The sequence below is a fragment of the Eupeodes corollae genome, chromosome 2, assembly GCF_945859685.1.
Source record: "Eupeodes corollae chromosome 2, idEupCoro1.1, whole genome shotgun sequence".
NCBI classification, from domain to species: domain Eukaryota; kingdom Metazoa; phylum Arthropoda; class Insecta; order Diptera; family Syrphidae; genus Eupeodes; species Eupeodes corollae.
This window is the reverse complement of record NC_079148.1, coordinates 15884999-15910151: the sequence shown is the minus strand read 5'-3', so window position 1 is coordinate 15910151 and position 25153 is coordinate 15884999. Positions and strand designations below refer to the sequence as shown.

The 25153-nt window shown below is 30.0% G+C and overlaps 1 protein-coding gene across 2 annotated transcripts in view; it reads left to right on the top strand.

The window, feature by feature from the left end:
* Positions 1-24181, top strand: part of LOC129944508 (uncharacterized) — a 216851-nt gene extending 192670 nt beyond the window's left edge. For both annotated transcript variants that reach the window (XM_056053979.1, XM_056053980.1), the window contains 5 exons: positions 3224-3317; positions 3383-3544; positions 19312-19571; positions 19650-19742; positions 23741-24181. In XM_056053979.1, coding sequence (XP_055909954.1) covers positions 3224-3317; positions 3383-3544; positions 19312-19571; positions 19650-19742; positions 23741-23845 — 714 coding nt within the window. In that variant the 3' untranslated portion in view covers positions 23846-24181. The remainder of the gene's footprint in view (positions 1-3223; positions 3318-3382; positions 3545-19311; positions 19572-19649; positions 19743-23740) is intronic.
* The last annotated feature ends 972 nt before the right edge of the window (positions 24182-25153 follow it).

Sequence of the window (25153 nt, the reverse complement as noted above, 5' to 3'; positions counted from 1 at the left end):
TTCTACACTTTACACTAAAACTTTATATAGCTGCATACAGTTTTGGTCATATAATTGAGACATTGAAATTGAGGTTATAGGTTTGTAGTTGAAAATTAAAAATTGATGGGAAAATTAACATTATTAGGTTGGCAAGGTTTCGTTTCTGGCAATCAAACTGTACTTTCTCAATAGAAGTTCATGTGGCCTTCACTATAAAACCACTCTTTAACGACAATTTGTTGAGTTATTGCTTTTTAAAATTAAAACAAAAATCTGTTTGTGGTTATCTAATTTCATTAAGAAGCTTTTTTTTCAATACAATTCTTCATGGTTTTCCAAGTCTGTAAATCCTGTGTTGAATATTCCATTCGGGTTTTCTTTTTAACCTCCATAGGAACTTAGTGTATTTTTAAAATTTCTCTACCTTTCAAGGGCCCTAGGAACGAAATAAAAGATTTTTAGAGAGATGTCTGTACGTCTACGTTCATGTTTTTTTCTTCCAGCATAGCTAAAGAACCAGCAGAGATATTGACTTCAAATAAATTTTGTTATACAGATAATAAAGCAGAAAAATCCAGAAAGGACTCTGAAAATCATTGAGTGGGTGTTTTTTTTACCATAGCAATTTGCAAAAAAAGGTGCAAATTTTGGTTAACCCTAAATATCTCACGAACCAATAACGCTAGAGATTTGAATTTGGAATTTGAAAAAATTTCCAACTGGCAGTTTTTTATAAATCAAATTAAAACTGAAAAAAAAAATATTTTTCACCTCGAAAATTCTACGAACAAAAAATTTGGTAGTCGGTAAAAATTGTTTTTGACTCAATTTTCTTTTTAAAAAATTGAGATTACGGCTTCAAATTAGTTCTATCTCACAGAAAATATTTTTTTCGACATTGAGTAATATTTCATTGAAAATCCAACAGTTGTTTAATAAAGAAATACAATATACAAAAACAATAGTACGCAAATTTGATAAAAATTGTTGTTCGGTTATGATATCTCGTGAGAAATCTTCTATTGTTATTAATTTCATTCATCCAATTCAAAAACTTTAAAGAAATGCTACTAAAATTGATTTTCGACTAAAAATCTCGTTAACAAAAAAAGATTTTGAAATTAAACCATTCAATCAGTTTTTAAGGATAATTCGACTGACAACTTTTTTAACAACACACGAAAACGTACAAACATTTAAGAAAGACAAATCGAGAGACGGAATGGGATTTTAGGAGAGTGGTTCGAATCCAGCCTCTTTTAGGATATTTTTGTTTACCCTTCACTCGCATATCACTTTTTTTGAAAATTCGAAAATGCGTTTTTGAGGTTGCTTAAAATTCGTGAAGTAGCATTTTTTTCAATGAAATTCTGTATGGTTTTCCAAAACTATGATCCCTCTATTGAATATTAAAAAAATGACTCTTTAGAGTTTTTTATGAATTGGTCGAATAATTTCTTTTAAAACTATTCTTTACAGAACGTTAAAGTCAATGGTGAACGCTTAGGGCCATGATTTCTAATTTGAATGTTTATCAGTTTAAAAATCATAATGTTCAAAAGCTGTTAACAACACCAGGACAACTCAATACATCACACAGCTCATTCCAAAATGTATTCATTGAATTAAAACGTTTGCTTACCGCACAATTTTACGTTACTGACCCGTAAATTGCCCTCCAAGATCGTGTGATTTAACGCCGCTTGATCATTTGCTGTAGAGATATGTGAAGACAGCTGTGGATAAGCCTGAAACAATTGACTACTTTAAGGCTTAAAGTGTCAAAAAAAATCATCAAAAATTGGACCTCCAGATTAGAATACGTACGATCTAGTTGTGTCGGTCATCTGCTGTAAATCATATAAAAATTATAATTCCAGAAGACTGTCTTCCGAATAAATTAAATTCCGTATCAATTTCAAAAAGTAACCTTTATTGAATGCCTTTTTAAAGTTATAAACTTCTAACAAAAACACTTAAACTTAAATTATTTAACTTGATGAGGAAGAAGAATAATGTTCTTCTTCGTTTTTTGATTTAATTACATGACCATCACTGTGTTTCATTTGTGAATATAATTTATGAATCTGAAATAAGGTATCTAGATACATTTTGTTTATTCATGTTTGTCTTTAGATTATGTATACGTTCGTGGGTTTATGTTTATATTTTAAAAAGATTCAACATGGTGGTCATAATTAATTTTACTTTATATGCATTTGCAAGTTTAGGTTTTTCATAGTCTCTACAGTGTTATGGACTTATAGCCCTAAAGCTCTTTTTAGTCTATCTATGGCCTAGTTTAATGTGTGAATTTTTGCTTGTTGATGCATATTATTATAAAGCAAATGATGGTAAAAAGTTATAAACAACAACCTTTGCATAAATGGATTTAATTTGATTTATTTCTCTTTTTGGATGAGCATTAAATTTTTCACGGAAGTCATAACTGTATTTATGTGAAGAGATGGTATAATTACCTATCCACTCGTAAAAAACTTGAAAAACTTTTGATTTTAACGTCAGCTTGTGAAGTCAAGAGTTTGATTTATTGGTGAAAAGTTAAATTTATAATGTATGAGTAACACGTTTTGAGGCTTTGTTACTTTTCAAAGATAAGAGCTTAATTTATCCCTTCCTTTACTAATTTTTCGTATGGAGAGGTACTATGGGGCAAGTTGTCTATTGGTTAAAGAAAAAAGAAATTGAGATTTTTATAAAAGTTTTCGGAAAAATCTACTAATTTAATTCAGTTTTGTTGGAGAAAAGTATGAAGCAATTGATTGATTTTGGTAAAAAGATGTTTCTTAGCAACATTCCCTCACAAATTTGAAGTTAAAGCCGTTTGGGGCAAAGATATTTAAAGACATTTAGTCAATTTATTATTATTTTGGGTAAGATTTAAATACTTTCTTTTGAAAAATCTGAACATTTTTTTAACACAAAAAGTATAAGTATTTTGGTTAAAAGTCATATGCTGGCATTCGTTTTAAAACAGTCTTTTATGAAATCTTCTATATGCTTTTACTGTTGTTATGTGTTAAGCAAATCGAAAGTCGAAATCGGCAATTTCCCTGTGGACAGATGTCTCTCTAAAAATCATGGATTTAGTTTTAAAGGGTCTTGAATTGTAAGAAAATGTCATAATTTTTAATTTAAAAAAATCGATCCATTACAATAAGTTTCTCTGAAAATTTAATAAATGCAAATTAAAAATTAATTATTTTTTCTTTCTTTTCAGTCCAATAGTGATACTAGTTCAAGTTCTAGAGATAGTGGCAAAGGATCAAAGCTTTTAGTTAAAAATCGTAAATCCTCAAAGAAAATTTCAAAAGGTTTGGTTTTATTTTTTGTATATCTTATTTTTGTTTGTATATTTATTTAATTTTTATTTTTGTAGAGAAAAAACTATCAATCAGCAAGAACAACAAAGAAAATCATCCTCAAATTAAATGTGTTGTTGTTGGTGATGCAGATATTGGAAAAACGAATCTGATTGTTACTTATCTGGAAAATCGTTTTATATCGGAACATGTGCCTACAGCATCAGATATCTATAATGGTAATTTATATATTTTTTAATAGCTACATAAAAGTTAATGAATATTCAATTTATTTATATGTACATTTAAAATAATATTTCGGAATTTTTTTTTTGAATAAATAACTTAAATTAACGCTTCATGTTGGTGATAAATAAGAGGGGGCATTTTTCCATATTTGTTTATATTTAAAATTGATTTATTTTGAACAATTTGTATTGTCTTATTTCAATTGCTTAAACGTTACTTAAATCCTTTAACATTTATTTATTTTAAATTATAAATGATTATTTTCCATTTAAAGATTTTCTAGGTTGAGTCTTAAAGTCTGGGATAGTTGTTAATTTTTTAATGTAGAGGTTCAATGAACTACGTACAAAATGTTGTTAATGTGACTATCACTGTAAAAGGTTAAGACCATTGGAGTTACAACCATAACTACTTTAAAGGACATCACAGGCTTATTAAATGTTTTATTAAGGATCTAAATAGTGTAGGGATTTAGGAATCCATTATGATATAATGTTGGCTTGGACACCATACCGTAATGTAAACTCATTTCTTAGACACCAAACTTTCACAAAATATTATGGAAAAAATTTTCTAAACAATTTAAATCAATTACAAATTCATGAGCTATGGGAATATTTCTCATAAAGGTCACATGAGCTCAAATCAGTAGATAAGTCGAATGTAATTTTAATTAATTGTTAAAGGATTGTCCCATCAAGTTAAAAAATGTTCATGTTTTTGAGGGAAGTGATCCCTTCATTCATTTTAGGGTTTTCTTACGATGTAAGAAAATATTTGATTTTCTCATTTCTTTATATTGTTATAAATTTAATTATTTTCTTGTCACTTTCATTTATTGTCTGATGGATATTTTTTGAATATTTATAATATTTTTTCATGTGATGTTGTAATTAATTTATATGAACATTTTGATCAAATTTGATATCGATGTTTCGACAAAACATCGCACATTTGAAGTTGAAGATTATGACCCCTAAATATCGATTAAATTAAATGTTAGGACTAATATTTTAAATTAACAGCTCATTTGAATCAAAAATTTGTATCCAATAGAGATCTATTTTAGTTTAAAATCTTTGGTTGAAAATGTTGATCAAATTTTTAATCCCGAGTCTAAATTCTGATGAATGGCAATATGGTAATAGTCTGAAGTCTGAACTAAATTTGAAATGAAATTTTGACTCAAATTGTTTTTAGTCTAAAATTCTTTGAGTTGAGCTAAATTACTTTGTAGAAGGTATACAATAAGGAAGTATCAGAATTGCCAAAACAAAATTTTGGGACTTTTGATCTGAAATTTCCACTCAGGGTTGTTTTTTTTTTTTTTTGGGCTAAAATAAAGTCAAATTTGATATAGATTTTAATCCACATACTTTGGTGAATTTCAAAGTTACTCCTAAAGTTGGTTTACATTTTGCTTTATATTTTGAATTGTAGAATCACAAATATTAACGAAATTTCAGAATTTAGGCATTTAAATCTTATTTTGATTAAAATATCAATTTTGATTTAAAAAAAAGAAAAACGATAAGTTCAACACATTTTGTTGAAATTTTGATCAAATATGATTCTGGCATTAAATCTTAACAATTTTGATCACAATTTTAATGCGGTCTCATTATTATCTACGTTTTAAAACATTAAAAGAAATATTTTAATACTTAATTTGAATATTAAGAGCTTACATTGATCCAAATTTTACATCATTTTTTCAGACTACATCTGATTTGCATTTTTTAATAAATGTTCATCTCAAAAGTAAATTTTGACTTTTTAATAATTATGCTCAGATTTTCCTGATCATTTATTAACCGAATTTGATATGGAGTCAACATTTTTATAATTCAACACCTACATCCATTCAATTCTATTAAATTTTTGAGATTTTTAATTGTTAAACAAGTTTATTGATACAGACACTTTATTCAAATTCAATCTCCAAAGTAAATGTTGAACCATAATCCCATATTTTGGATACAAATTTTAAACTTAAAAATAATTTTGACATTTTAATATATTGGTTCCTGTACAGTGAACATTTTCATGTAAGTCACAGATGTTGATCAAAATTTTGAGTATTTTAAAGTAAAATTTTGACATTGAAAGACAAAAAAATGCCTTTGAAATAAGTAGAAAAGGCTTTCAAGCACATTGAATCAGTTGATTCAAATGGAAACTTTGATAAAAAAAATCTTGATCTAAAATTTATTATCAAATAGAAATGATCCTTAATCTTTTCTCTCTTATCTTTTGTTATAATTTTTAAAAATTAGAATTTCATAATCTAAACTTTAAGTCAAAAACTCACTTTCTGAAAATTTCATGAAGGCATACAAATATCTCGCTCATATTAAGGATCTTAATATTTAGTTTAATGGTCAAAAGTTTCCCTGTTTCAAAAAATTATACCAAGACATTCCAAACAAAAATCCGAAATTCACCTAAGAACATGATTCTCTTATAAAGGTTTTTTTTTAACAGCTATCTAAATTTTCCTTACAAATTTCCGCACTCTAAATTCTTTTTCTTAAAGTCTCTAAAGTAAATCCCAAGGAATGTATTATTTATTCAAAAGAAAATTTTAGCCAGAAGAAAGGTTTAGAGCATCCTTCCAATATCGCATACTTCATTGCTCCTTGCTTGAAAGACCATTCTTCATTTATTTTCGTAACTATTTCAATAATCCTTATTCCAAAAACTCCATCGAAACACCAACTTTTTCTTTTAACCAAAACACTAAAAAAATGGAAGGAAGCTAACGAAAAAAAATACCAACCATGTCTGGAATGTTTCTTATCCTTCGTCAGTGCCGTCGTCGACGTCGCTCGTCGTCGTCCGCATTGGTCTTCATCTCGCCTGCCTTGTGTCTCCCTTGAAGTTCTTGTTCATGTTCAATCATTTTACCTTCCAATTTTACTCTTTAATTTAATTTTCATTGAGTAATTGAAATGGTTTATACATCAGAGGATAGGTAATGGTTGATGGTGATGGCGATGGTGAAAAACTTTACTTTGATGGTGTATCAAGCTACCGGAAAATGTTATTCCCGCCATAAATAAAAAAAACACCCACAAATACACACACACATACACACACCGAAAAAAAAGTTCAATTAAATTTCCTTTGAAGTTAGTTTTTAAAGCAAAAATGTAAAAAAAAAAGTTTCGGGAATTTCTGATGGTGGTGTAAAAAAATGAAAAGAAGAGGAGAAATAAATTCATAGAATTTCTCAATTTTCACCGCAATCCACAACTCAAATAACTATGTGTCGGTAAGTGAAAAGGTAACATCGCGTTTTTTACACTCTTCGTCAGTAAAAAGTTTTTTTCAAAGACTTTAAACCTTGATATTTTACATAAACTTGATACTCTATAAGGATTAAACCTTATAGTGCTTAAGTTATTTTGTTTTCGTCTTTTGGCAAGTAAGGAAACCATATGAAGGTGTTGCTTTTTGTGGTTTTAAACATTTTCAAATGGTAACAAACACTAATGGATAATGAAGCTTTCAAAACTGAGATTCTTATTATTTTTTGTTTTATTTAAACTTCAAGAAATTGACACAAACCTGATCTTAACTCAATGATTCTGAGTGTACTTAAATAAAATCTACATATCTTGAATTCATGAGAGTTATGGTTTTGGCAAAAGAAGCATTTGAATTTCAAGCTATCCTTTTATTCGGTCTGGTAGCATTTTTTTCAATTTTTTCTTTCAACATCATGCTTTTCATACCTGAGATTGTTCAGGAATTGGTGAAGGCTGAGAATCAAGGAAGAGGTTGGTGGAGTAGATATATCTTATGTAGTACCGCTCTGTAGTTATACAGACAGTTATCACATTCATGTAATTCCTTTTGACAGCAAGGAAAGAGGGTAACAAGTGAAAAAGAAAACTCACTCACATCATAGCAATGAAAATAGATTTTTCAACATTAAATAAGAGTTCTCTTTTTAAAATAAAAGTTCAAAAATAAGAAAAAAATCTTTAATTTTCTGTCAGTTTTAATAATGCAAATAAAAAGCAGTTTTAAAAATGAATTATTTTCTTTGAAATAGAAATTGACATTTAACAATTTCTAGAGGCACTTTTTTGATTCATGAATTAAATGTGAAAATAATTGAAGGAAAGAATATTCCGTTTTTGTGTTATTGATTAATTTGCCTTAAATGAAAACACTCTGTTCAAAAAATAGCTTAGCTAATTTTTTAATGATAAAATACATCTTATTTTATCAGCACCAAGAAAATGTTCAAAACTTTGTATGTTCACTTAAATAAATATTGAAAGTAAGATCTGGGGTTCCTCATAACGTCCTTAATTAATCAATTCAATATATCAAAAAATTAATAAACGATTTTCAGAACTTATTTCTTATGATCTATGTCTTAATTCAATAAATAATAATTTTAAATTTAATTAATTTAAACTTTTAGTTTACATTTTTGTGAACCTTTTGTAAAGGCCAAAAATGTTCTTCATTTTAAAGAAATATTTTTGGTATATTTAGTTATTTAGTAACTTACGAAATATACGTTAAGGTACTATTTGAATTCTTTTGGCCTCTTAATGAGTTATCGATTTTTAAAATATTTGTTTAAAAATCTAAAACTAAAATATTTAAAGTATATTCCAATTCCAATATTCCAATTTATTTTTGTATTAAAAGAAGTCGAATTGAAAATAAAATTGAGAATATTTAATACAAATGTATGAGACGTTTTTTTTTTAAATGTTAGTTTTCGATTTTTGACAAAAATTATAATTTTGCAATTCTTTTATGAACCTATGAAAAGATGAAACAAAAATGCTAACGAGAATCTACTTGAGACCTTAATTTCAAAGTTTTAATTTAATTGCCTCCTTGGCTAATGATTCAGTGGTTTGGGCAGGTAGACTGCAGAAGTGGTCCTTCCATATCCTCAGCCTTGACTGCGGTTCCACTATGATGTTTCCACTTTCGTCTTTGCAGCATTCGGTTCTAGGTTTATGTACCTGTGAATTTCGTTTCACCTGTTCATAAAACTTTCGAACCTCATTCCTGCTTTTATACCTCTCAAAATCTTCAACCACACGCTTCTTATGCCCTTTTTTTTCCTTCTGAGAAGTCGGCGTTCCTCTCGCCTCTTCTGCTCATAGAGCTCACGAGCAGCTCTCGTCCTTTTATGCAGCTCCGCTTTGCTTGCCTGTTGTTTGGCTGCATTTGCCTGCCGACATTCCTCATCAAACCAGGGGTTCCTTGTTGTTGGCTGTTTGAAACCCAGCACATCAGAGGCGGCTTCTCTGATTGAATCTTGGCAATGTTGCCAAGTATGGTTTGCATACTCCATATAGTATGGTTTCCTTGAAGATTTTTTATCAGTGTATAGGTCTGAAGCTAGAACGAAGTTGTAAAAATCTTTTTTTAGTTCTCTGAAAAAAATATCGAATTCTTATTAATATTAAGCACTAATCTTAATTTTTTTAAACATATTCTTTATACAAAAGAGTGGTTTTTCATTTCTTATACAGTTTTTTTATTTTAAAGTTACATTTATGTACTTTTTTAACCCTTTAATTATTGATTTAAATTTAAATGAAAACACTTCTCGAGATTGAAAATATGTTTGAATATTTTTTGAAAATTAATTTTTTTATCAGCAAAAATTAAATAGCAATGTTTTGTAAATATCTTCTTCTTGTTTTTAAATCTAAAAATAATTTATGATTTCTTACAAACGCTTTAACATTTAACACGCTTCATTTGCTTAAGTTCAATGATGGAGTATTACATATCATATAAAAGTGACAACTATGCCATGATTCACTGAGGCGTACACGCACTTTTTTTTTAATTTACACAAACGTTTTGTATGTTTCTCAAAATCATTTGAAAAAAGCAAAATTTTACGCCCTTCAGTTTAATTGACGAAACACTCAAGTATCAGATCCACTTCAAAATCCTTGACAGGCTGTAGTAATGTTCACAATTTATGTAAAATATATTCCAAAAATTACATAAACCCTTTTCCTCAGATACAATTTTATTCAATATCCCAGCTAAGGATACATTTAAAGAGAAAATATCTCTAACTTGGAAGTAATCATTTCCTCACTTAATACTTTTTTTTTTTACAAATTTATCTTTTACTTAGAATTCAAAAACCTACATACATGCATATTTGTACATATGTACCAAACCTCTCGTAAACAACATGTTTCAAAAAAATACCTCAAAATACATGGAAAATCCTTTGTATGGTTATTTCTAAATTCACAAGAAGAAAAGAAAAACGTATTAGGCGCGAAAAATTGTACCATTATTCCACACTTTTAACTTCATACTCACATCACACTTCAATATACGTTACGTATAGTACCTTACGCTTCTCCAAACACTGAAGTGCCAGGACATGTTTTTCCTTATTTGTGTTGTTGTTGTTGTTGTTTGCACGATGACGATACGACGCGATGAGCTACCGACAACGCGAAGCGCCGACGAGCTACGCTAGGTAGAGGATCGTATAAAATAATATAAAAGCATTTTTACACACGAATCCTTGTGCAAATTTTATATTGAAATCCATCAAATGTAAGGTACCGTTCCTTAAATGTAGGTATGTTTATATTTTTTATTTTACGCGCGGATACATTTTCGTATTCCTTCACTCGCACCAAAAAACAACCAAACAACCAAAAAATAAAAATGAAAACAATTGTGTTCTGCATCTCTGCGCGTTTCTGCCAAGAACATCAATCTACCACTTCAAACATGCTTCCCTGAATGTACACTGCTGTGTGTGTGTGTATAAAGGTACTTTTATCCTGGATTGTATGGAGTTTACTTTGGAGGTGTAATGCGAAATAGATTGATATAACTATTACTTCGGTGGAAATCCTTACGATTTGTACACACTCTAATAAAAGGGACATAAATAATTCATAGGAAGCAACCGAAAGGAACCAACACAGCACTATACTATCCTAAAAGAACACAGTGGAGTGCAGAAAACTTTTTTCACTTATGTTTTTAAGTCCTTGTTTAGTAATTTATAGAAATCTTACAGCTCTGAACTTAGGAAATCCATACATTAACATTCAACATTTATTTCTCAACATTTTCTTAAGTTCCCGTTGTTATATTTATAAACGATTATCTTTCTGTACGGTTCTCCAATATCAAACGAATGGCATTGATTTTCCTAAAGCCTAAACGCATATTCAGTTTGCTGTTTAACGTTCTAGACTCTTTAACACAGATTAGAGAAGTATTTTTTCGTCTATCACTGAAATACAATTAAAGAAATCATCCTTCCAGAAGTCAGAAATATTCAAGACTTGGAACAATTTTACCGGCGGGCATGTAACAACACTGGAATACAGTAAAAACTGCTTTTTTCAACATTATTATCAGATGTTTTTAAGGCTTTTACAATACAGTCTTCATTTTTCCTCAAGTTTTCTTTTCAAAAATTGTGAGTGATCCAGATTCAAAGTTATGTATATTCTTTAATTATTATTATTAATAGTCCTAAAGTAAGAAATGTTAAACTTCAATAAGTATACATATGTTGGATTTGGCCATCGAATTTGTAAATTTTGTATTTAAAAAAGCCGGTCTAATTTTCTTTTATATGAGGTCCAAGATTCAAATACTATGTTACTGTAGGACCTAAGTATATACATTTTTCTAGTACTTCTACTATACTGGTTGACATGGATTTGTCGTTGGTAATCAAAGTGCACATTTTGATGGCCTCAATTTTTGAAATTCAGCTCAAGTCACATCAAATTTTGGAGCTATTGCTTTCTTAAATTCGCACATATGAAGCTTTTTTAAATCTAATGATGAGTTCTTTTTCATACATACAATTTCTAATGGCTTTAAAAAATGTATACTTCAAATCTTCAATATTCGGTTTAAAAATGTGTAGTATTTCAACTTTTTTCGAAGAATGTTAATGAGTTTTGAGCATTCACTTTCCCTACAAATGTAAATCTTTAAAAGCACCATTTAAGTCGAAAAACTTGAAAAAAAAATTCAAAATAGTTTGACATAAAAACAAGGCCATATCTCATCATTATCATCAGTGTTAGAGAATAATAATTATGTTGAAAACCGGTATTTGATAGATTTATAAGCATATAGTGCCATACTCGTACAAGCACACAATTTATTTTTCAAAACCATGAAAGGAATAACTTTAAGGTTTGTCAAACCTTCATATGAAGTAAAATTAAGACTAAAAACTATTGAGAAATTGCACAGGCTAAGTAAGATACAAAGTTTTAAAAAAACAACGAATTTTACGTTACAAAATTATCTACAATTTATTGTTAAGATCTGTTGTGTTTGTTGTGTTGTGTTTTAACTTAGCCTTTAAAACAGCGTTTTTAGTTAATTTTAACATTTCTAAAGAGGCTTTTTTTCAAGCGGTTCGAAATATTGTTTTTAAGAATTCCGTATAATCAAAGTTCTCTTTGATACTATTTGGTTCTGAGGCTGTATGTGTTACATTCTGAATTTTAAATAACACTGTATAAACAAAATACTGTACTATTGAAACTTTGTGTTGGTAGCTGGTCAAAATTCTGTATTTCAAAATAAGCTAAAAAGAAATATCGTTTGGATAATGTACAAAACAACAGAGAAATGTTATTTATTATCTATTGGTCCAAGAACATTAATACCGAAAAATATTTATTATGAAATCTAACAACCAACAAATACAATACTGGGCTGAAGTTCAACTTACTTACTTACTAAAGGTGGGGCTACTGTCCTGTGTGAACTAGGGCCTTACCCAAAAAACTTCTCCATCTAGCTCGGTCACTATCTAGATGTCTCCAGTTTCGTGCTCCAAGTTGGGTTAGGTCACTTTCCACTTGTGCGCGCCACCTGATTCGAGGTCTTCCTATACTGCGCTGTCCTGTGTGAGTGGATTCGAAGACTTTCCGGGCCAGAGCATTGGTTTCTATCCGCTCTACGTGACCCAGCCATCTTAGTCGTTGGACTTTTACCCTTCTGGCTAAGTCTACGTCGATGTACACCCCGTACAGCTCGTCGTTCCATCTTCTCCTCCACTCCCCTTCGATGCATACGGGACCGTAGATCACACGAAGAACTTTTATCTCGAAGCGGCCGAAGGTGCTTTCACCCGCTTTTGTCATAGTCCATGCTTCTGCACCGTATAGCAGGACGGGGATGATAATGGTTTTATATAGCAACACTTTGGTCCCTCGAGAGTGGACTTTACCACTCAATTGCGTTCTTAGTCAAAAGAAACAGCGGTTAGCAAGAGTTATTCTGCGTTTGATCTCAGCGCTGGTGTTGTTTTCTGCGTTTACAGCGGAGCCTAGGTAGACGAAGTCCTTGACTACCTCAAAGGTACGTCTGTCGATTGTGACGTTTTGACCAAAACGTCGGTGTTGTATGTCCTTTCTAGACGACAGCATGTACTTTGTTTTGCCCTCATTAACCGTTAAACCCATTTTTGCCGCCTCTGCCTCAATACTCACAAAAGCCCCATTGACATCACGCTGAGTTCTTCCGATTATGTCAATGTCATCAGCATATGCCAGTAATTGGACAGACTTTTGAAAGATAGTGCCTCTAGTGTTGACGTTGATGTTAAAAAAATCACATTACAGGGCATCAACCGTTTTCAACCGTTTTCGACATCGAAAGGTTCTGTTAAGTTGTTTCCAACCTTTATGAAGCAGCAGGTCATCCTGCACAACCGGACGAGTTTGGTAAGGATGCCAAAACTAGACATGGCTCTATATAGCTTGTCCCTGTAGATACTTTCATATGCGGCTTTAAAATTGATGAAAAGATGGTGGGTATCGATTCGATGTTCTTTAATTTTTTCCAAGATCTGCCGTAATGGGAATATTTGATCGACTGTGGACTTTCCTGGTCTAAAGCCACACTGATAAGGACCTATCAGGTTGTTGACGATGGGCTTTAGACGTTAACATATAATAGAAGAGAAGATTTTGTAGGCGATGTTAAGTAGACTGTCGCTTCTATAGTTGGTGCAGTTTAGAGGGTCTCTCCACTGTTATTAACAATGAGCAAAAAGAACAAGGCACTCAAAACACAACCTTGTGGCACACCGATTTCTGTCTAAAATTGTTTTTAAAAAATTATACTTTTTTAAACTATAGGAATCGTATTTGAAAGAGGTTGCACATATATTTTATTGACAAAAAAGCTCTTTGTTAGTTGCAAAAAAAAAATAATTGTGTGTTTTTAATATCACTGGTACCTTTGATCAACAAAAAAAGCATAGGGATTAATTTTGTCTTCTAAGAAATGTTTGTTGACAAACTAGTTAGAGTAAATATTTAATGAACTTGGAGAAGTAACCTAAAACCTCACCTTAAAAAACTTATTTTGTTTATTTTATCTGAATTAACATCTTTAGAACGAAGATGCCTGTATTTTTTGGAGGAGATTATTGCGGTTTAAAAATTGTTAGCTGGTATTTGTTGTTAAAGCTCCAAACCTTGCTGTTCTTCATTTTTTAAGTATTGACAATGGAGCATCTAATTCTTCGATGCAGGTGAGAGGTGTAGGATTGTTTAAGGTCTATTAATGTAATTTTTTTAAATACGAGCCCGTCCTGTCGATACCGATTGAAAAAACAGTTGATCTGTTACAATTTCCTAAACTTCTTAAATCCTTCTAAAATTCTTTATAATTTCTAGTCTCTGTAATGCATCCGAAAAAAAAACTATTTTGTTTGACGAATTGTTGTTTGGTACATATACGTTTCTAAAAGCATCATTTGCAATTATGAGTGTTTGAAATCAGAATCGTTGGTTATTCTAAAAAGTTTCAACCATTTAGATGATCTTTCTTTTCCTTTCTTACAGTTTTCTTATGAGCTAACTTTCTGTGTTAATGAACAATTAATAAGACCACAAAAAGAATTAAGATTTTATTAGTGGGTATAATTTTCTTTGATCACCACTGTTTGTTTCCACATCTCATCTAATAGGAGTTCTGCAGGAGAGTAACAACAAAAATACAAATATGTGTCGTCCTTATAAACATATAGAATAGAAAGTCATTGAAATTGCATTTACCAGAATTTACTTTAGATTCGTATACACTACATAAATACACTCTACTCCTTGAGATATCCTTTCGCGCAATTGTTACAGCCAGCAGCGAGTAAGAAGGAATCAACATTCTAGCAGACTCTTTTCAATGGTTATAAAAATATTTATATATTTTTTTCCGTATTCTGTGCTCATTCAATTGTGTACGCGACCAGGCATCATCAGTAAGGAATCTTAAAAGAACTTTCCATACCTCCATAATATATACAAGTATATGTCTATATAAATTTAGAATTGGAACTGGAGCCTGGAAGTCCTTGAAGTGAAATAGCAAGCTTCAGTGACACCATTTTTTTTTTTTAGCTCTCTGGTACAAAGATACAAAAGGATATCATCGCAATTTTTTGTTGTTGCTTTTTTTCTTTTTTTCGTTCGTTCTTATTTTCAGGACGATTGATGTTTGAATATGTGTGTTTGGGTGTAGTATAAGGTTGTTTGTTCAACTCTCCCATTTTGACTTTAGAAAAATGTATATACCGCAGGACAAATAGAGATGAATTGTCTATAGATACGATATTTTTTCTTTTGTATTATTGTTTAGAATCAAATTTATTCCTCTTTCATTCAGAGTTAGGAAAATGTAAACAGAAAATAGGATTTTTGATTTTTGTTGAATGCATTTGAATGGAAAAAAGTTAATATGAAAATATCAACAAGAAAAAAGGAAATGCAAAAACTTTGAAATTGAAAACATAAAATGTTAAGTGGCATCACAAAGCTTTCGAATATATAGAAGTTTATCAACAAGAAGTTGATACAAAAAATGAATAATTTATCAGAAAAATACTTCATTATTTTGTAAGAAGAAATCCTTTATAACATTTTATTATACATATGTTTGGAAAAACATCAAAAGTTTTTCAAAATAATATTATTAATAGGTAAAGTAAATAAAGTTGTGCATTGAGGTTATGTTGTTTATGCTTACTTACTGCATACTACAACTTTCTTGACCAGAGAGTTTCGAAAACTTTTTTAAAAGGGCAAAGAAAAGGGATGTGTTCATGTTCAATTCACTTCTAACAGAATGTTCTGACAAGGAATGTCTAGAGTTTTAATATTTCATGTGCATGTGTTTCAGAAGAAGTAAGATTTCGAAAACGAAAAGCTTCATTCTTTTAAACTAAAAAAGTCCTCTTATAAGAAATATAAGAGATGATATAATTCATATTGAGAACACTTGGCTCTGAATTTTGATGGTTATATTTTTACTTACGATAATCTGTCTCGATTTAATGCTACCACATCAGTGCGTCAGAACTTTGCAATATTGTTTTGACACAAATAGAAGATTTGTTTTTTAATGTCTACAGTTTTTCAAAGATCATTTTGTTAAAAATAAATTTCTCGGAACCAATTTAAAGAAAAACGATTTCAATTCTAAAAGTTTTCCTAAAAAAATATTTAAACAATTACTTTTTTTGAAATCTATCAATCATCAATTTTTTTTTTGTGAAAAATTACATATCATAAAAAATCTTAACTTTAAGATAAAACTCCCTCTAAAATTGTTTTTTCTACTTCAAGTTTAGAAGACTTTTCAAAAAGTGTTAAGAACTTAGAAAGCTCTCCACCATCATTATCAAGTTCACGACTAGGTCCAGTGATCTGTTTCCTTTAATTGCAGTAGTTGGTGGTTTTAATCGTGATGATAAAAAAATGTTTTACAAACATCGTGGTTTTTTTTAAGTCTGCTATTAAAGCCCCAAAATAAATTTTTTTGGCAAAAATCGTTTAAGACTAGAACTCTTTGTTCTAAAATTCGAAGTCATTGGGGCTGTATCATTTGTGCGATGAAAATAATGGAATACTTTGGTTATGATTTTTTTGTTTGATTCCAAAAGTTGTTCAACTATAAAACTTGGATTTAAGAATCTATAGAAACGTTTATCTGCGAAGATAAGAAGTTTTGAGTTTTTAAAGTCTTTGCCAATGTCATTACTGAGCATTAAGAAAAAGTGGTCCAATATGACTGACTTGAAGAACTCCAAACAGCACATTAATCATTTTAGAAATGCAGTTCTTAAAACTAAGATTCCATATACAGTTTACTAAATACGATTTTGAAATCCATATTTCTAACATTTTAGCAAAAGTATCTTACTCTGTCAAGTGGTTTACATAAATTTGCGTAGATACTTCCGTATTTAATTTATTTTGAATATTAATTTTAACATCATTTTTAAATTCTAGAGTTTTCTTTCGTGTAGACTTTTGCAAAGAAAAACCATGTTGCTAAGGAACAATTATTGATTTTCAGAAAATTTGAAGGCATATCGTTTTGCTAAAACATCGTTGACAGAAACTATTGCAAGGAAGGTACTTGAAACGCAGACCTAACCTCTTTTCTTTTTCAAATGCTATCAAATCCACATTTATACGTTTAAAAATATCGGTTAGTAATCCTTGATCTTGAGAGAGTTGTCATATTTTGTGCTTTGGTAAGACCTAAGATATAACTATTTAGTTGTTAATTGATATTTGTTTACCTTTTGTCAAGACCTAATGAGATTTGAAAAAAAATCAACTGATTTATTTGCTATTTAAAAACAAATCGTTTGTGTTAATCTTATCCTTTAAGGCATTCAATAATTGGTTCAGAAATATTTTTACAGAATGTTTCGATCATACCAGAAGTCTTGGGTTCGATCTCTGCTTATTCCAAAATAAATTTTTTTCACGGCCTCATGCGATGAATTGACAAATTCTTCAAGAGTAATTCTTGTCATGAAAAGTTCTTTCCCAAATAAGTTGTTTGCATTCGGCTTGTCGGCATCCCTGACAACAATTCTCGCACACAAGAATTAGTGAGGTTTTTTATTAAGCAGATAAGAGCTTTCTGATGACGATTCATAAAAGCTTAGCTGAGTAAAATTGGCAATATATTCAAATTTTAAAAAATTATGGCTTTAAGTGTTCTACAATGTAGAACACACCTGAAAGACTCCAACTTAAATATTTAATTACATTTTGTCTAAATTAATTACAATTCATATTAAAATTGCAAAACTAACTAACAAGTACCTATAAAATAAGTTTCAAGCTAAATTTTGCAATTAAATTAATTCATATTGCTCTTTCATTCCCTAAGGAAAACTTTTAACACCTTTTTTACGACACTTACAATTGCAAGAGATTTGATTTATTTTAAATCTCTTCCTGAACTATGATTGTTCAATAAATAAACAATGAAGATTACAACCCTTTCAGAACACCTTAATCTATATATATTCTTGTTCGAAAGTCTGAATGGCTTCAAAGTAGATTTGTTTCTACAACCGAACCATATTGTCAAGAATCATCACTTGACAGAAGAAATACAAAATTCAATTAACACATTGAGCTTGAGTAATCTTTCAAATCCTCCACCTCATGAGTATCTTCCATTCATGGACAGTGAAGATTCTTCCCTAACTATACATCTATTTGACTGCCCTCAGATGTAAATGTTCATCCCACTCTATTGTGTAGCTCATCAAACATTTTTCTTCGTCATGTAGCTTGTAGCTTCTATCGTTTGGTCTTTTTATAGTTTTAATTTTGTATTTCTCGAATTTCATTCTTCCCATCAACGAATCCGTAACATAACCTCCAATTGCGTCTTACATTTCACCACCATACCATCGACCGAACCGACCAACGACGACCAAGATTTGATCTCTTCTATAAGCTATCACACCATCATCAGGCCAAGCCAACGCCAAGCCAAGCTGAGCCAAGCCAGCCCATCCCACCTCCAGGCCAAGAGTGATGCAGTGTGTCAGAGCACATCAAATGGAGCAATATCAACAACACTCTACGAGCCCAACATACCTAGGTTATAGCTGCTTTAGATGCTTTGGAATTGAAACTGGGAATGGCGTTGTGTGGTAGATGGTGAGGATTTCAAAACACCACATGGAATCGCAATTTCTAAGCTCATGATGATGCTTCTGCTCCTCCTCCTCTTTGCGCACTGACACAGATGTGACTCTTCTATGTTATGTGCGCTTCTCCCCAAAAGTCGTGTGGAATATGTGTGGGATTGGGATAGGTATTAAATTGGGACGGGATATCATGGATGTCATGGTTGTGCCGATGGTGCTTCTGAGCACGACAATGACGACGACTACGACGACAGTAATGATGGTGACGACTTCGACGATGATGATGACTATGATGATGGTGATACCAAGATTTTGTGGTAGAAATTCCATGAAATTCCAATCTGTTGCTTCTTTAGTATATTAGTGACGACAACGACAGTCTGTGGTGTTCGGATCACAGCTTTGGCATATCAAATGAACAATTCATGAGAGTTCCAGCTCGTGAAGTGCTTCCGGGCAAGACCAAAATGTTCTTCGTCTACTATTTCCTAGTTCGTAGTATTGCGTCGAAGTCGTAGTCGGTCTCGGTCGTCAGTTACATAATCTTGCCATCATAATCTTCATCCGACGACGGCTAGACGACAATAGACAACAGACGAAGCATCGTATATAGCATCGTTGTCGTCTTCATCTTCATCTTCACCTTAAGGTGAAACGTGATTGGATCTTTAATTATAGTTAACTCTCGTAAATAAATATATATCCCTATGGATCGTATGACTGTTAAATAAAAAATGTTTCCTTCTTTTTATTTTAACCATTTCACATTACTATTTACAGCTGAGGTAATGGTCAACGATAGTCCAGTACATGTAACCCTTTGTGATACCGCTGGTCAGGATACGCTAGATCCATTGCGTGAACTCTGCTACCCGGATAGTGATGTGTTCCTGTTGTGTTTCTCTGTTGTGAAACCAGAGACATTCCAATCTATTAAAACCAAATGGGCACCGAAATTTTCCAAAAATCCTGCTTCCTTAATATTGGTTGGAACACAATCCGATCAAAGAAGTAATATACACGTGTTGAATAAGCTTCAGGTAAGGTTTTTGCAATTTAATGTATTTGCAGTACTTAAGAATAATGTTAATGGGTTTTTTTCGTGCTTGTTTTTGTAGACCAAGGGTGAGAAACCGGTATCATTTGCAGACGCTTGGGACCTGGCAACATCGATTAAGGCGAAATATATTGAAACATCTTCATATACTCAGGTGAGAATAATGGTTTTCTAGTGGATTGTGTTATATTAAGTTTTTAGAATATTGTAGGTATGTTAGGTTTTAGAGGAGAAATTTGATGATCATATTACCATAGAAATTATTATAGAAATGTCAAAAAGTGTAAACAACAAAACTATTTATTTAAACATTTAAAACAAATTATTGGTAGTTAAAATATAACCGGAAGGTCCAAATAATTTATTCATAAAATTGTTAGATTAAAATCGACGCAGCGGTTAACCCTGAGTATCCTTATTGGCTTTTTAAACAGAAGCATTTCCAAATTATCTTTAACTCTCACCACAACGGTGAGGCCAGGATACTTTTTTTGTAAAATTCTCAGGATCCACAAACGAATTCGTGCCAACATATCAAGAACCGTGCATCAATTTTTACCAAATTTGCGTACTAGTTTTTGTAGATTTTATTTTTTTATGAAAAAACGGAGGATTTTTATAAAAAAACTACTGAATATCGAAAACAGTATTTTATGTGAAAAAAAAAGTTTAAAGATAATATTTTTAATTTTTGAAAAGATATTTAAGACGAAAGTAAATTTTTACCAAGTTTTAGTATTATTTTTTTTAAGGTTTTCTTAAAATGTTGCGGAATGGTGAGAACAATATTTTTTAAAAGATAAAAAAAGATTTAAAGCCAATATCTCAAAGTTCTGAAAAGATATTTGAGTCGAAAATTAATTTTTATAAACTTTTAAGTTTTTATTTTTTGTAAAGAAAAAAAACTGTCAATTCGAGTTCTCTCAAAATGTAAATTTCTTACAAGATAAAATAAGCTTGAAGCTATAATCTTAAGTTTTTGAAAATATATTTAAGTGGCAATTAAATTTTTACCAACTTTGATCAATGTTTTTTTGTAGGTTTTTATTTTTTATATAGAAAAAAACTGTCAGTTTGATTTTTCGCATTTTTTTACCAGATGTTAAAAATTTGCACAAAATTGTTTTGGAGATCAAATCATTTTTTATTCATAAAATTTTCGAGGTGACAATTTTTTTTGTCTGTTTTTTTGATTTATAAAAAAGACCATTACACATATTTCTATGTGTGGTCTTTATATGGCATTTAAAAATAACAAATCGCAAATCTCTGAACCTAGTCTTAACAAAATTCTTAGGTTGCACGAAAGATATCGAAAATATCAAACCAACCCTGAGGCACAGGTTACAGCTATCATTGGTTTTCATAATTATAAATGTTGCTTCGGGATTTAAAAGCGCATAAGAAAGTCAAAATTCTTATGATTGGTGTGAAAATGAAGATACGTTTTATTTGAAAAAAAAAATGTATACAACTCAAAACATTCTTTTAGTTAATTTAAAAAAATCCAATGATTGGTTTCAATGATGAAAACTAGTGATAGCAATGAATTGCCCCTAATGCGTTAAGAAAATCAACTGATGTGTAATTTATTGTAATCAGGGAAAAAAATGCAATTACAATGAGAAAAGGTTAACAGCCAAATAGTTATCATGGCTACCTTGGAGCCGATAGCTTCAACAATTCGAGTTGTAAGGTCTTGAAGAGATTATGGAGCTTCTCAATAGACCTATTTTTCACTTCGCTTCAAATAAAAAGTCTAAATGTTAAATCACAATGCTCCGGTTGCAAATTTCGATCAACTTTAAGAAATAAAACGTTTAAAAGGCTTTTTTTAAAGCTGCGAATTTTAAATCTTGACTGCAAAATTTTTACTATGTTTTTAAGTAAATTTCAATACATCGTTGAAATACAAGCTTGTTCCATTTAATTTTTATTAGAACTGTTTTGCTCAAATGTTAAAAAATATCAACTTCTTAAGCGGCAACTGCCCAAATAAAATTTCTTATTGGCAAATATCAATACAAAGACAAGTCACTAATTTATCCGACAGAAAAGATAGTGTCAAGAAATATCTGGCTACTTTCTAGGACGCATTTAAATTAAAATCCTGTTCTTCCAAATTATGGAACAAAACATTTTCTTGAACAAATCTATTATATTTTATATTATTTATCAGTTTATTAGTATAAATTTCAATTCAACAGAAACCCGAATAAGTTATTTGCTTTTGTCTTAAGTGTGTCCTCCTGTTTTAAAAAGTTCTTTTAAACAATTTAATGTTGGAGGTGTAACAACTCTTGGAGAACTGTGTTGCTCAGAATGTTGAATTGTTTTTATAACTTCTAAGTAATTTGTTCTTATTTGTCAATTCCTCACAAGAGGCAGTTCTCACGCATAAATTTGTAAGACAAACATTCAGGAATTGAACCTACACTTCTAATAATAGTTAGTTATTCTACTATTACTATCATGTTTTCAGTTCCATCGAAATTTCAGTTTTCTAATTATCTTTCGTACAGACGGCATTTTTTTAAAACTGAGGCATTAAATATTATTAATTAATAAACATAATATGATTACAATAACTGCCAGTGATTTGATTTTTCTATATTTCAAACGAATTTCGCTCGAAGTTTAATGCTCTTGCAACTTAATTTCACGTGAAATTTAATTCTTTCTTAAATTTGTGAACAAAGCTAATTTCAAAGAGCAACGATATCGTGAATGATTTTTTGATCATTAAAAAATGAATAAATTGATAATTTGCATTTAAATGCCTACTTTTCAAATTGAACTGATTGAGTTATTGTGTTTGCCAAAAAATATTTAAGATTATTAAATAAACACTCACTTAAAATTACCCGTGTTTTGTTGGAAAATCTATCAATAGTATAGTACGATTTTAAACGAATAACAAAAACAATATCCATAGTATGAATACTACAGATAAATCTTAAAGTAGAATCTTACTACGGATGGGTTTTTGACATTTATACGAGTCTCGAATGGATCTTATGTGATTTCGTTGTCAAATGTTGGCACGATTGATATTGCATTTGTATCTCAATGATTGTGTTCGTTAGGTGGTTGTGCATTTGGAATTATGGGTTTTTCATTGGGGAAAAATAAATCTGTTACTCTTGATATTATTTAGTTTTGTTTGTTGCAAGAGAAAACTATAGAACCGATAATTAAGTTTTGCTGTGTTTCCACCAAAGGTTTATCTCAGTTCAGATTAAATAAATCTTTTTGGTGTTTCCACCGCACAAGAAGATTTTAAAATGGTTTAGTTGGACAGCACTTTCTAAAATGCAAATAGTGTTTCGATGGTTTCGATGTGTGAAGTGCAAGTGAGATAGTTTGATTTGTGTTAAACAATGAAGAACTGATTAGTTCAGAACCATATAAGAATATGCTACCTACTACATGCCCATTTTTTTGTAATTTGATTTCAACAAAACTATGTTTTTTGTACACAAACATGCAATCAGACCATAATGCATTATCTGTAAAACCAACTCCACCACACAGGTTTTTTTTTTACAAATTTTAAGTCGACTCCGATCCCCGACGGGAATCGAGTCATTTTAACTCGGTTTAGGTATATAAAGAATTGAGGCGATCTTCAAGCTAGCTTCAACACAACATGTTAATGTATTAGTCTACGAACAAACCCCCTCCGCAATTGTTAAATAAACTTTTTGTATAGAATCTCAATTTCCAGATGTTTTTTTTTGTCCATTTTACCAGTTTTAGTTAGTTTTTTTTTCTATGTTAATTTTAACTTTCGATTTTCGCAAAACTCTCATCTATTTGTGTGTTTTTTATTACTATTTTAATAGATCTTCTTTCAGTTGTACCAATTTTAAAATACAAAAATCTGGCTACTGCCGATGCGTTTTATTGAGAATTTTATACTATACTATTTATAGAATGCCAAAAAACACGGGTATTGTTTCCGAAAACAATTCGCTTAAAGAACTTTTCAATAACTTTCCAATGTGAAGACAGATTTTAAAATGTTTAAATCATTTTGACAATATATTTTTTTCAAAACTTCAATTAGTATTATAATTATTCTTAATTCTTTATATACACTGTATGAATTATATTTATAAATAATAACTTCTTTTTCTTTTTAATTTCCAGGACAAAGTCAAAGATGTTTTCGATACAGCAATCTGGGAAGCCCTTGTACCAACCACTCTACCACCAACACCACCATTGTGGAAGAAAATTTTCTGTTTAGTATAACAGTAGTTATAATATTTTTTTTATTTTACGAAAAAAATTAATTAAAATTTTAAAGTTAATTTGATTTTTTTTCCTTCGATATATTGTAATTTAGTTAAATTCGAAATTCTTCAAATAATTTTCATTTTTTTCAATGATAAATGAAGACGATGTACTGATACTAAAAAAAGAGAAATGTTTATGTTTTTTTTAATTATTATATTTTTAATTTTGTTAAAATTATAGTTTTCTTTAAAAAAGTCCGTATGCGTTATAGACTGATTTAGTATATAAAATAAAATATAAAAATATAAGTTTTATGATAAAATATTTTTGTTTTAAATTCATCATTATCTATAGCATTCCGTTAATGTTGTTTAAATACAAAATAAAAAGAAAAAAATGCAATTATGTATTTTAATAAAATTTAAACATAATTTTTGATTTTAAGTTTGAGACAATTTTTTCATCTTTCATCAGATTTAAGTGTTATAGTTTTTTAAGATTGTTAAAAATTAAGTTTATTCTTATTTTTTTTTTAATTTTGTTTAATTTTTATTTTTGTACATGATCACCCTTAATTATTATAAAATATAAATACATTATGTACTACTATTTATCTAAGACAATGCATACTTTAATAATTAATATTTTTTTTTATATTTTTAAGTTTAAAAAATATTATGTCGATATAAATATACAACACATTTTTTTAAAAAGAATAAGTTTGTATTTAATTAAGAGAAATATTGAAGATTTGGCTTTAACACCTTAAAAAACAGAATGATCTAAAATAAATGACGTCAATAAACTATCAATATTTGGTACGAAACAAAAATATATTCAAAGAATCTGTAGTAAAAGTATTCCACCAAAACTTTAAATGCCATTTGAATTCTTAAAAACTTTAATGTTCTAAATTAAGTTTTTTTTTAAATTTAATTTTGCAGTTAATTATAGTATTTTAAAAATACAAAATAGACTCTTCGGAAAAAATTTGTTAAATTATTATTTTGACCAACAAATTTTTTTAAGGAGGACTTTTATTTTTGGTCTTAAGGGACATTTAAAAAAAAACTTTATTCGATCTGCCTACAATTTAAATCTCCAAAGTTTAAACTCAATTGTTCCAATGTTGTAGGAATCCCTACGTTCAATACCGTCTATATACTTTGGTGAGTTGCAGAAGCAACAACCTAATACGTATAAATTGGAGTTATACGCAAGCTTTCGACGGATATGATACTTATTTATAACAGCTTGATCGGAGTGGAAGAAAGACTTATTGCATTAATTTGGAAACATCTTGTGGCATTTTTGGTCCTTTCA